The sequence below is a fragment of the Gopherus evgoodei genome, chromosome 3, assembly GCF_007399415.2.
Source record: "Gopherus evgoodei ecotype Sinaloan lineage chromosome 3, rGopEvg1_v1.p, whole genome shotgun sequence".
Lineage (NCBI taxonomy): Eukaryota > Metazoa > Chordata > Testudines > Testudinidae > Gopherus > Gopherus evgoodei.
Window position 1 is genome coordinate 223,946,520 of NC_044324.1, and position 13,308 is coordinate 223,959,827.

The 13,308-nt window shown below is 51.6% G+C and overlaps 2 protein-coding genes across 3 annotated transcripts in view; one reads left to right on the top strand and one right to left on the bottom strand.

Moving 5' to 3' along the window:
• Positions 1-1,312: 1,312 nt before the first annotated feature.
• Positions 1,313-5,865, top strand: GINS1 (GINS complex subunit 1). Of its 2 annotated transcripts, XM_030558287.1 has the most exons (7): positions 1,313-1,432; positions 2,456-2,520; positions 3,252-3,347; positions 3,998-4,088; positions 4,283-4,399; positions 5,000-5,074; positions 5,671-5,865. In XM_030558287.1, the coding sequence occupies exons 1-7, from the start codon at positions 1,358-1,360 to the stop codon at positions 5,737-5,739; spliced, it is 588 nt and encodes a 195-aa protein (XP_030414147.1). In that variant the 5' UTR covers positions 1,313-1,357; the 3' UTR covers positions 5,740-5,865. The 2 variants fall into 2 exon arrangements, with proteins under 2 accessions (XP_030414147.1, XP_030414148.1); XM_030558288.1 differs by lacking the exon at positions 4,283-4,399.
• A 2,681-nt stretch (positions 5,866-8,546) lies between these two features.
• Positions 8,547-13,308, bottom strand: part of NINL (ninein like) — a 51,453-nt gene continuing 46,691 nt past the window's right edge. The window contains 2 exon segments of the mRNA XM_030558291.1: positions 8,547-9,364; positions 11,476-11,589. Coding sequence (XP_030414151.1) covers positions 9,173-9,364; positions 11,476-11,589 — 306 coding nt within the window. The 3' untranslated portion in view covers positions 8,547-9,172.

The window sequence follows — 13,308 nt, forward strand, 5'->3', positions numbered from 1 at the left end:
CTCGGGGGGCTCCGGGCTGGGGCAGGGGACTGGGGTGCAGGGCAGTGCTTACCTCGGGGGGCTCCGGGCTGGGGCAGGGGACTGGGGTGCAGGGCAGTGCTTACCAAGGGGGGCTCCGGGCTGGGGCAGGGGACTGGGGTGCACGGCAGTGCTTACCTCGGGGTTTCCGGGCTGGGGCAGGGGACTGGGGTGCAGGGCAGTGCTTACCTCGGGGGTTCCGGGCTGGGGCAGGGGACTGGGGTGCAGGGCAGTGCTTACCAAGGGGGGCTCCGGGCTGGGGCAGGGGACCGGGGTGCACGGCAGTGCTTACCTCGGGGGCTCCGGGCTGGGGCAGGGGACTGGGGTGCAGGGCAGTGCTTACCTCGGGGGGCTCCGGGCTGGGGCAGGGGACTGGGGTGCAGGGCAGTGCTTACCTCGGGGGGCTCCGGGCTGGGGCAGGGGACTGGGGTGCAGGGCAGTGCTTACCTCGGGGGTTCCGGGCTGGGGCAGGGGACTGGGGTGCAGGGCAGTGCTTACCAAGGGGGGCTCCGGGCTGGGGCAGGGGACTGGGGTGCACGGCAGTGCTTACCTCGGGGGGCTCCGGGCTGGGGCAGGGGACTGGGGTGCAGGGCAGTGCTTACCTCTGGGGGCTCCGGGCTGGGGCAGGGGACTGGGGTGCAGGGCAGTGCTTACCTCGGGGGGCTCCGGGCTGGGGCAGGGGACTGGGGTGCAGGGCAGTGCTTACCTCGGGGGCTCCGGGCTGGGGCAGGGGACTGGGGTGCACGGCAGTGCTTACCTCGGGGGCTCCCTGGAAGCAGCCAGCACATCCCTGAAGCTCCTAGGTGTTGGGGTCAGGGGGCTCCGCACACTGCCCCTACCCCAGGTCCCATTGGCTGTGGTTCCCAGCCAATGGGAGCTGCGGAGCCGGTGCTCATGGCAGCAGCACGTGGAGACCCCTGGCCGTGCCTCGGTCGAGGAGCTGCAGGGACCTGCTGGCCACTTCGGGGGCCACGCAGAGCTCTGCGTCCAGCCAGCCCCGACAGCACTGGCGGGGTCCGCCAGGGGGGGCTGCAGCCCGCTGGGCTTGTCTACACGCCACGTCCTCCCAGGCTGCACTACCACGGGGGCGGGGCCTCGCCACTGCACGTGACGGGCTCAGCCCAGCCCCATTCAGGCCAGGGGCTGGGCGGAGCCTGAGGCACCTGGGCGGGACGTTTCTGTGCTGGAGGGGGAAGTTTGTCCCTCGCCGGCGTCTGTAAGGCAGGGGGCGTGGCCACGACCTACAGACGCTCCCATTGGCGGAGCGGGCCGGCGGCGCGCTCTGTGACCAGGGAGCAGTTCCCAGCTCGGTCCGCGAGCTCGCGGTCCTTCCGCTCCCATGTTCGGCGAGCGGGCCGCGGAGCTGGTGCGGGGGCTGCACCGCGCCGCCGACGGGCACCTTCCCGCCTTCAACGTGAGCGGCCGGGCGGGCCCCTCCCCCCCCTCCCCCGCGCTGGGGGCCTGGGCCGGCTCCCCGGGGCGCCCTCTGCAGCCTGCGCGGCTTCCCCGCCGGGCCCTGACCGCGGCGGCTCCGGGGCACCCGCCGGCCCGGCCGGCGCGCGAGCCGAGTGTCGGTGGCCCTCACACCGCCGGGGGGCGAGGGGGGAGCTCCGCCCCCAAATTTACAATGCCGCCCCCAGCCTCCCCCCCTCCCCCCAGCCAGCGCTGTTAGTGCTCTGCACAGACTCCTTCTGAAACCTTAAAACGTGCCACTGCCCCCTAATTTACAATGCCGCCCCCAGCCTCCCCCCCTCCCCTCCCCCCCCCACCAGCCAGCGCTGTTAGTGCTCTGCACAGACTCCTAGAGAGACCTTCTGAAACCTTAAAACGTGCCACTGGCGCGGGAACCCGTAAATTAGTGTGAGTAAATGAAGACTCTGAAAGGCTGCCGACCCCTGCGCTAGGGGGTGGTTCTGTGGCTCTCAGAGGTTGGAGATTGGGCATTTCAGACTTTAGATTAGTGGACAAAACAATGAGGGTCTCAAATTTGCCTTCAAAAATTGTTCGTCTTTCAAGAGGCATCTGTAAAGGAAGAGGCAGAAGCGCCTGTCTTTCTCAGAACCCGAATGAAGGGCTCTATCCTGCAGATATTTACCATGAGGCATAGTGACGGATTAAATGCAGGTGGGATCATGCCCCATTGCCCCAAGTATCCCGCTCAACTGCTTTCTCAGCAAGTAGCCTGAATCAGTTTACAGAAAAGTGAAAAGCTAACAGGCCATTCCCATGGCATCCAAAGTTGGAGCAAGGCAAACCCGTTGTAAGACTGAATTCTTTTGAAGAAGTTTCTTTTTGACTTGAATATATTTCATTTCAGTTTATAATGTTGGCATCTCTCCCTGCCTCTGCCTGTAATGATGGATCACCATGCTTAATTTAGACAACTTAAACATTGATTCAAAATACCTGCTGAAATCAGTGAATTTATATGTTGCAGGAGGATGGAATCCGACAAGTTCTTGAGGAGATGAAAGCTTTATATGAACAGAACCAGGCTGATGTGTAAGTGTAGTTGTCTTGGTGGAAAGACTAATGAGCTGTCTGCCCATGAGAAGAAAGGGAAAGCATGCCTCTTATTTAGAAATGACAAATACAAGAATGTTTCTCTTTGTTCATGTGTGTTAAAGAGGCCATTAGAGTTTGTGCCTTTTTTTTTTTTTAACATCCCCCAATTTAAAATTTCAGAGCTTCCTTAATTATCATAAAAAAGTCGTCTAAATTCCAAGTAAAGTATTTCCTGTTTTGTTGAAGGCCTTCATTGGAAGGTCTGGAATTGTGGATTATAATGTCACTTTTTTATAAAATTGAAAAAAAAAGTCAGTGTTTCAGTTGTATTTAAGAATAAAATATGCCCTAAAATACAGCTAGGAATGTGCATGAGATAAGCAGCATGGATCAATTATTTTTATGCCTTTGTTCTCTTTTGTATTTTCGAAGAACAGATTTGCCCAATGCCAGAAAAATTACTTCTGAGAACACACAAAACAGCTAGCAAACTAGCTAATGTGGTCAAGAGATTATTTACTTAGCTGAATGCTAGTATGTCGCTCCCAGTGGGATAAAAACAAGGTTGTGGTGAAGAGGGTGCTAAGTGCCAGAGAAATTCCAAACTAAACTCCATCTGAGCTTTGTGTGAATGTGTAGCTTTGGGAAAAATAATAGGAAATATATATGCTTGCCAGTTTCTTGGTCTCAGCATAATGTAATACTGTTTCCCTTTGCGTTATTACCAGAAATGAGGCTAAATCAGGACGAAGTGACTTGATCCGAGCAATCAAATTTTGTCATTGTTCTCTGCTGCGAAATCGACGATGTGTTGTTGCATACCTGTAAGTTTCTAATGGAAGGCGTATCTTGCTTTCACAGCTATTGTCTGTGACCGGAATATTGTCTCTTACATGGACAAAGAGCTGCTTTTTCAAGCGCTTCCTCTGATTGTGTGTGCCCAGCTTGAGACACTGTGGTCCTAATTTTCAAAGGGTGCTGAGCACTTGCTGGTCTCATGGACTTCAGTGGGAGTTGTGGGTGCCCAGCACCTCTGAGAATTAAGCTGCAATGTGCGCTTAAAAACTAAGCGCACAGATCAGAGGCCACTCTTGAAAATTCTGGCCTTGATTCTGTTCCCAATGCTTGACTATTATGTTCAATATGAAACATTGTTTATCTGTTTAATCTTGTAGAACAGTTGTAGTACTGCTTTCATCAGTCGTATCCAGGCACCTTACAAATGTTGTAAAATGAACACAGGAAGGTCTCTGTATCATTGTATTCCTTTATTCTGTAGGGGCCTTGTTTTTATTTAAATATATGATTTTGGCAGGCCTGTGGAGGGAAGACTAGAATAACAGGGGTTTACACTTTATTCTGAAGGCATCAGATTTGGTATAAATAGGGGATTGAGTCCAGATTACTTTCTGGATTAATACCTCTGTTTCTGATTGAGAACAGAGAGGTTTTAATCCCTGGTTAATTCTTCCAGGTATGACCGGTTGCTTCGGATCCGAGCCCTTAGGTGGGAGTATGGTAGTGTCTTGCCAAATGACCTCCGATTTCACATGTCTTCTGAAGAAGTAAGCCCAGCTTTGTTATAAACTTGACTTGTTTAATAGATTCAGGGTAGAATGGAAGTTCTACTGATAGACGTAAGAAGGCAGTGAAAAATATTTTAAAGTGGCCACAAGCCATGTTTTTTAAAGCATGTGCACTTGTTAGTGAGATCCTGTGTCCCTGGAGGATTGTTAGTTTAGTGTTCTTATGCCTACAGACGGAGTGGTTCAATCAGTATAAAAAGTCTCTTGCTACCTACATGAGATCCTTAGGAGGAGAGGAAGGGCTGGACCTCACACAGGACATGAAACCTCCCAAAAGCTTATACATTGAAGTAAGTGCAAGGCTGGGGCTTCTGAATGAGCTTTATGTGTGAAACTATCTGTTAAAAGTGCACACCCTTGCTGGCAACACAAGACTCGTCAGCCACACTTGGCTCTTTTGGAAGCCATAAGACTGCATGGCAACACTTGACAGCAAAGAGTTTGAAGATGTGCAGGTAGTGGCTGAATGCCACCGGGCTCTGCTCTTCCTTTTCCTTTAAACTCTGATCCCACTGTGCTCAATATGCCCTCTGCTTCTAGGACCCCTTCTTGCTGTGCCCTTGCTTTTATTCCCTCACCTCCAGAGAGACTCCTGCTCATCCCCATTCGTTCATTTCTCTGCAAGATACATAATGTGAGGGGGGTGCTGGTGTTCAGAAATGTGGGCCAACCTCACACAAACGAAGGTTGAGGTTGCTTGGTTTTGCGTTTCAGTTCCCTGTTTTATGTTAGATGTTGTTGGGCTGGCATGAGTGTCTCTGCTTTAAACACAGGCCAAGTGTGTTAATAGTGATTTGAGCACATACATTGCATTCTGGGCCTGTGACATTGGTACTCCTGTCCTTGTACATCTGCTGATGTTGAAAGAGACCCATTTCTCCTTACTGTAGGTTCGGTGTTTAAAGGATCATGGAGAATTTGAGATTGACGATGGTACAACAATTCTGTTGAAGAAGAATAGCCAGGTACCTATGCTAAGAGAGCAGGACTGCTACTAAAACAGGATGACTGAACGCTTACCCGTGTGTAGGAATGAGTTGAGGAAATCCTACTCTTCTGCAACAGCGGGGAGTGCTTCCTTTGGAATCCTTCACTTAATACTGCTCTGGGTAAAGGCTTGAGGGGGAATAACTGACAGTCCAGTGAGTGCTCTTGATTTGGAAGGATCCCAGAGCCCGTTGTGATGTACTCAGTGTGGCACAACTGCAGTAAAATGCCATAGAAGGCAGCAGAGCTATAACAGTTGACAGCAGCTGAGAATCTGCCCCTTTGTGTATGCACAGTAGCGAAGGGGGAGGGGCAATTCTGGTTTATGGTTTGATCCTTGAAATAGTTAGTAGAGGTGTAATGCTTGCTTCCCTGACTATGGCTGTTGTCCACCCAGTAATAAGTGTTGCAGACTAGCCCTTTTTCACACTGAGATCTTACTGGTTCCACACAGGACTCAGCAGCCCTCTCCAGCTGTTCCTATGGTGCAGCCTGGTGATTCTGGTACAAGGCAGAACTGGCTGTCTTCACATAAGTCTACCTTGAATTCAGAAAGTGTCTGTTTTTCTTTCAGCATTTTTTACCACGCTGGAAATGCGAACAGTTAATCAGACAAGGAGTTCTGGAGCATGTTCTGTCATGAACACAGTGTGGGAGTTGTGGGCCAGACTCCATCGACCTCCTTCCTTGACGAACTCTCTGTAATAAGGAAATCAAACCAACTGTAGTGGTGATTTTAGCAGTGGCAAATACAACTTTTCTAGTGTAATGTGTCCGTGTGGTGCTATGGTCTGCAAAGGAAGCAGGGGGGAGATACAATTGTTCTGTCCCTGAAAATACACAGTTGGAGGCTGTAACACTCCCTCACTCACTCCGGAGGAGGGAGGTCACTGAAGGGCTGGTGGTAGCCTGCCTCCAAGCTCATCTCAGTTTAAGTGGGGCCTGGACTTGCCAGGGCTCAGGCAGCTGGCAAACAACCGTCTTAAGGGGCTAGGGCCACTCCTCTTCAGAGCGAGAGCCCTTTGCAGAGAAACGAGGGTCAGCCACCTGGGGGGGCTCCAGCTTATAGGAGAGAGTGGTGAGAAACAAGGCTACTGCTGGAGCCACCCTCCGAATGCCCCTTCCCAGGAAAGGATCCAGCCACTCATACAGCCCAGCTGCCCAGGCTCCTGTGTAGGAACACAGGAAGAAAAGGCAGCAGCATGTGCCATGATTGAGGTCGTAGAGACATGCAGCAAATAGGAGACCGGCAGGAAAAGTTATACAACATGATGGGGGCTAATTTAGCTACAAATCAGGAAAGATCTTGGAGTCGTCATGGATGGTTCTCTGAAGACGTCCATGCAGTCAAAAAAGCAAACAGGACACTAGAAATCATTACAAAAGGGATAGAGAATATATTATTGCCCTTATATAAATCCATGGTATGCTCACATCTTGAATACTGCGTACAGATGCAGTCTCCTCATCTCAAAAAAATATACTGGCACTAGAAAAGGTTGAGAGAAGGGCAACTAAAATGGTTAGGGGTTTGGAATGGGTCCCATGTGAGGAGAGATTAAAGAGGCTAGGACTTTTCAGCTTGAAAAAGAGGAGACTAAGAGGGGATATGATAGAGGTATATAAAATTGTGAGTGATGTGGAGAAAGTGAATAAGGAAAAGTTATTTACTTGTTCCCATAATACAAGAACTAGGGGTCACCAAATGAAATTAATGGGCAGCAGCTTTAAAACAAATAAAAGGAAGTTCTTCACACAGTCAACCTGCAGAACTCCTTACCTGAGGAGGTTGTGAAGGCTAGGACTGTAACAGGGTTTAAAAGAGAACTGGATACACTCATGGAGGTTAAGTCCATTAGTGGCTATTAGCCAGGATGGGTAAGGAATGGTGTCCCTAGCCTCTGTTTGTCAGAGGGTGGAGATGGATGGCAGGGAGAGAGCACTTGATTATTATCTGTTAGGTTCACTCCCTCTAGGGAACCTGGGATTGGCCACTGTTGGCCGACAGGATACTGGGCTGGATGGACCTTTGGTCTGACCCGGTACGGCCGTTCTTATGAGCAGATCCAGACTCTCAATGCACAGGCACCGCAGAAGGCGGCTACCAGCCACTAGACTGCCAAGTTGGCAGCTGTGCTATTAGCTTACTGACCAATACGATGCCAGCTGGATTGTGAAGTCAGCTGCTCTCTAGTCCCAGACACATGGCAAAGGCAACATGGACAGGAAGGTCCCTGTAGGACCATTGCACTACTCTCTCCCTGGGACTAGATAGTCACCCAGCACAGGAACCGGAGGGCCGAAGAATCAAGAGTCTCCCAAGCCCACAGAGGACAGACAGTACAGAAAAGATTGAGAACCCCATGCTAGGCAGGCAGCACCTACAACAAAGGAGACAAGGACCTGAGGTCACTATGCACAGTCCAACCAGCCACATAAAGCAATGGCCAGAGGCAGCAGCCCAAGCTGCATTGGCACAGAGGTCCTACGAGATAGCTACAGCTGCAGGACAGCGGTGGGGACTCAAAGCAAGGACAACTTTGAAGTAGCAGAAGACAAGTCCAAGGCCAGGATCAGGAGGACTTAGAATGATCTACAGCATCAGCTGGCCTGACATCAGGGAGTCAGAAGAAATGAGGTACGTGAGCAACACAGAAGGTGAACAGAATGTGCCCCCTGCATCCTCAGAATGAAGGCAGCAATAGGGTGAAAGCAAGTCCCCCAACCAGAGCAAGACCATAAACAAGAAATGGGAGGCTGCTTACACAACCAGCACATTTGGAGGACCAATGCCTAACAGGCCAAAATGGGCTGTGGTAAAGGCCATATCCCTAGAGCAGGTGATGTACTAGCAAATCAGTAAATGCTTGTACAAAGGACACCACACAAAAAACTCTGAAAGGAAAGATGGAGCAGCCTGCATGGAACTTGGAGGGAGTAGACTGGAGGCAGTACTGGAAGTCAGTCTGTGTGCCCAGAGCTGGAGTGCTGTCTGCAGTTGCAGCGTCTCTGTAAATAGTTCTCTCAAGAAAGAGCCATTTTAGTTTACAAGTATGGAGTCCTCAAGTCCTCTCAGTCCTGCATGCTGGGAAACCACATGAGACTCCATACTTGTCAACTAAAACCCTGGTGCTCTAATTAGTTAATTCTGTGCATTCCCTCGCTCCCTGCTCAAGGGGCCCTGGTGCTATAGCACTGAAGAGGAGGAAGGAACAGAGATGAGTCAAACCATATTTCACAGGAGAGGAGCATGGAGCAAAGTGACTCCTCTGACAGCCAAGGCAGAGAACTAGGAGAGAGCGCTCGACTGTCCCAGCTCTCCTGCTCGCCATTGCAGCTGGGCCAGGGCCTGTACTTTTGACTTGATATAAGCGAGGGTCTGTGTGTCCTGGAATCCAAGGGAAGTTGGGCAGAGCCAAATCCCAGAGGAAATAAAGTCAACTCAGAAACCAATGGTAAAAATGTAATTTTAATATTAAAACCATTTCCCATTCCCAGTGACCCGAAAGCAGAAGACCCTAAAAATACAGCAGGTCATTCCATTTCCAGCAGCATGGGCCCCTGACCGACAGCCAGGACTTACAGGTGAGTAGTATATTCTCCGTGTATAAAACTGCATGTACAATACAAACTGCCAGTGTGCAGACAGATTCAGAGGGCACATTGCAATTATCGTAAATAGCCCCAAGACAGACCCTTCCTTCTATTGTATGGAATGGCCTGAACGGCATTAAAACATTCAATCCTTTCCCATTGAAAAAACAGGGCACGCTTCTCTTATGGCCATTATCCCTTCTCCCCGGCTCCCTGAGAGATCTCAGCAAGCCCCTTCCCCTGCTGCACGCAGTGGAGGAAGGCGCACACGGTGTCCCCACCCAGCACTAACACAGCAGCAGATGGGAGTTCACCCTGACCCACTGTGCAGGCCCCAGTTGAAGGAGGTTTGCACTTTGCATTGGACCAGGCCAGTACCCCCTGCAGCACAGTGGCTCCCAGGCTGAGATAACGGTGTGCAGCGACAGGTTCTGCTACTGATTGTCCTTCCAGCTGCAGCCAAACCCAGCACCGGGGCCCCTTCACACGCTGAGAGATGCCTGTGCCATTCTTCTAATCAGTTCGGTTAGGGCTGAGAGTTTTTCCTCCAGGGCCAAGTTCTTTTTCTCAGCATTTTTCTGCCTTTGCTCAGTCGCCTGCAGTGCTTTCACCAGCTGCGCGTTCTCCACGTACAGGTCTTTCAGCAACAGGTCACACTTCATGTTTCTGTCACGCTGGAAAGCAGGAGGAAGCAGCTTTAGGTCGATGGCCATTCCATGCAGCCCTGCATGAACTGCCCTAGGGGTCAGGCTCTAGGCCTCATCTTGTTTGGTAAAAATAATTGTTACAGAATCAGATGGAGCCACAATTGATGGACAAATAATGGAGCACCTGGACAATGGGGCAGGCTTTGATGGCAGGAAAGTGACCCTCTGGTGCCCGGCTGATCTAACTGGAGCACAGATAGGGTGCAGGGTGCTGTACAGAGCCGCTCATAACCCCGACTCAGCTGACATTCCAGACACTGCCCTGGGGCTCTCTCCCCAGCACTAAGCCCAGGCACTGGGGTTAGATAAGGGGAATGCAGGGAGATGAACTCCACCCCTCCAACCTAGAGCCAGGATGTGGGGCTATCCCCTATAGCACCTCCCCTCTGCAGCTGCTACTCCACCCTAAGGGCAGGAGCAGAATACACAGCCCCTCTGGGTTGGCTGGGCAGGGCACTGGAGACTACAGAGTCTGCATCAGGGAAGAGCATCTTCGCACATGGACTCGCCAGCCAAGCGAGGAGGGCTTTAAACGAGGTGACAAAAGCCCTATGTAAGTATAACAAAAGGTGCCCGTAACAGAGGACTAGATGTTGGGGGAAAATGGAACATTACACTGGAGCCATAGGAGCAACAAGAGGGGAAAAATCAGTCAGGGAATCTGCTCAACATCTTAGATGTCTGTACACAAATGCAAGGAGTATAGGAATAACAGGAAGAACAAGAAGTCTTAAGTCTATAGGCTGAATTATGACTTAATTGGTATCAAAGAGAGTACACTTATAAAATGTGCAGATTACACCAAGCTGGGAGAGGCTGCCAGCACTTTGGAGGACAGGACTGGAATTCACAATGACCTTGATAAATTAGAATTGGTCAAATACCAACAAGATGAAATTCAATAAAGACAAGTGCAAAGTACTGCACTTCAAAAGGAAAAATCCAATGCACAGCTACGAATGGAGGATAACTGGCTAGGTGGTAGTGCTGCTGAAAACAATCTGGGGTTTTTACAGTGGATCACAATTTGAATACGAGTCAACAATGCGATCCAGCTACGAAAAAGGCTAATCTCATTCGGGGGCAGGGGGCGGGTGTATTAGCAAGAGTGCTGTATGTAAGACATGGAAGGTAACTGTCCTGCTGTACTCAGCACTGGTGAGGCCTCAGCTGGAGCACTGTGTGCAGTTCTGGGTGCTGCACTTTAGGAAGGAGGTGGATAAATTGGAGAGAGTGCAGAGGAGAGCAACAAAAATAGTCAGAGGTTTAGAAAACCGGACCTGTGAAGGAAGGTTAAAAAACTGGGCCTGTTTAATTGTGAGAAAAGAAGACTGAGGTGGGACCTGACAGCCTGCAAATACATGAAAGGCTGTTCGAAAGAGCACAAGGATCAGTTGTTCTCCATGGCCACTGAATTAGGACAAGATGTAATGGTTTTAATCTGCAACAAGGCAGATTTAGGTTAGAGATTAGGAAAAACTTTCTAACTCTCAGGGCAGTTGAGCTCTGGAACAGGCTTCCAAGGGAGGTTGTGGAATCCCCATCACTGGAGGTTGGACAAACCCGTCAGGGAGGGTCTGGGTTTACTTGTTCCTGCCCCAGCGCAGGGGGCTGGACTAGCTGAGCTCTCGAGGTTCCTTCCAGCCCAACACTTTGGTGACTCTGTGAACACAGAGCCATGGCCCACTCTCAGCTAACCCCAAACTGACCTTGCATCTCCATCCTGCAGAGGCCAGTTGTGTGGTCTGGCGGCACACAGGCAAGCCCCCCTACTCTGGCTGTCACAGCTCCTGAGGACCCAGGGGAAGCTGTGATATAGCTGTCTCTGAACCCTGCACCCACCCAGCCTAGCAGAGCCCCTCTGCAGCAGGTCGCAGGGGAGGGGAACTGCTTCAGAGGGGACCAGAGATTCATCCAGTGAGCACCCAGCCTGGCAGCACTTGGGGAAGGGGGTCTGATCTGGTTTGACAGCAGAAATGAAGCCAGAGGTGCTTCTGACAGGCACAAATGGCAGCTCCTACCAGCTCAGCCCCTCACAGCCAGGCAGAGTCAATGGCTAAGGCCCCTCTATCACTAACCTGCTCCTGGAGCTGGGTCACCATTTCCTGTAGCATCCTCTGCATGTTCCTCACATCCCATTCCAGCTCCTCCGTCCTCTCCTCCATCGTTCTGAGCAGCCTCTCGTGTTCCTCCTGCAATGCACAGTGACAAAGGCTCAGCCCCAAACCACCCCAGGACTCACCAGGGAGCCACACCTGGCACCGTGCATGCGTGCCTGACAGGGATTCCATTAGCCATCGCGCCTGCCGGGCACTGGCTGAACTGGCGGCCCCCTGTGACCGCTAATGCAAACACCCGTCTGCTGCTCCCTCGTCCTTCCCTTCCTCTTCCCCCAGGAGGGAGCTCATTCCCCTCTACACACGGTCTAAACCCCAGTGTGCGAGTTCTCGGAGGCAGGGACTGTGTTTGTTTTTGCGCATACAGCACCTAGTACTGTAGGCACCGACTTCCCCTCTTTCACGTGGGTGCTCAACCCCCCATGGCCCTGCCCCTTCCCCACCCCAACCCCTTCCCCAAATCCCTGTCCCAGCCCCACCTCCTTCCCTGAGCGTGCCATGTTCCCGTTCCCACCCCCCCCAAGCGTGCTAACGCTGCCAAACAGCTGTTTGGCAGCGACCAGGCAGGAAGAGCCGGGAGGCAGGCGCAGGAGCCGGGACGCAGCCGCGCTCGGAGGGTTGGGGGGGCGGAAGCTGCCGATGGGTGCAGAGCACCCACTAATTTTTCCCTGTGGGTGCTCCAGCTCCGAAGCACCCACGGAGTCAGCGCCTATGCCTAGTACAATGGGGCCACGATCACCAACAGGTCCTTATAAATGAGGGATAACGAGGCCTGGTCTAAGCTAGGAAAATAGATCAGTGTAACCACGTTGCTCAGGGGTGTGAACAATCCACATCCCTGAGCCATGCAGTTAACCTGAACTAACCCCCAGTGCAGACACATCAATTCTCCCGTCGATCCAGCTCCCACCTCTTGGGGAGGTAGGGGACCTGCCCTCCCACGGGCATAGGGAGCGTCTCCACTGAAGCCTTGTAAATGTAGACAAGCCCAAACATTAACTGAAGTGGCAGAAACAGGACTGAATGGGTTTTATGTGGAAGCTCTTAGGGATTAGCACAAAACCTTTAAAGGATGCAGGGTGAACTTTACAGCAGTGTCTTTAAAAGCAATTGCTTTTGCATGGAGACTCCTTCCCCAAAGACAGGGACTGTGACGTGGGAAGCCCTGTTTTGACGTTTTCCTGGGTTCGATTTCCACTGCTGGCATTATCTGCCAGGGTCGCTTTTCATTCTTTTCAGTTTTATTTTGCTGTCTGATTTAAGGAGAACATTTTGAAACTGGGCCTGAAGCGACACACCCTGAGACCAGCCCGACTGCCCACTGGCTTAGTAGCAGGGGTCACCAGGCACATGTCAGTCCTGTATCCCACCCAGCACCACCTCCCAACTCCACAGCCTCTGGCTTTCCCCCCGTGAACACAAACAGGTGTACGGCCTCTCACCAAGGCGACTCCTGTTCCTAGCCGCGGGACGAAGTTCAGCAGTGCGGGCAGTCTGAATGCAAATGTTTGTTTCCCAGCATTTGGAACACAGCTCAATGAAAAGGCTGCTGCACTCAGGGAGTTTGAATTAACACAATGGATTGCACTTTGTGTTAGATTTTTAAGATTAATGGTACATTCCACGACCAAGCTCTTACATTGCCCCTTTTGCCACAGATCTCAAAGCACCTTACAAAGGCAGTGAAGTATCATCATTCTCATTCATCAGATGTGGGAAACTGAGGCACAGAGCGGGGAAGTGACTTGCCCAGGGTCACCCAAGAGCCAGGAACAGACCCCAGATCTCAAGTCC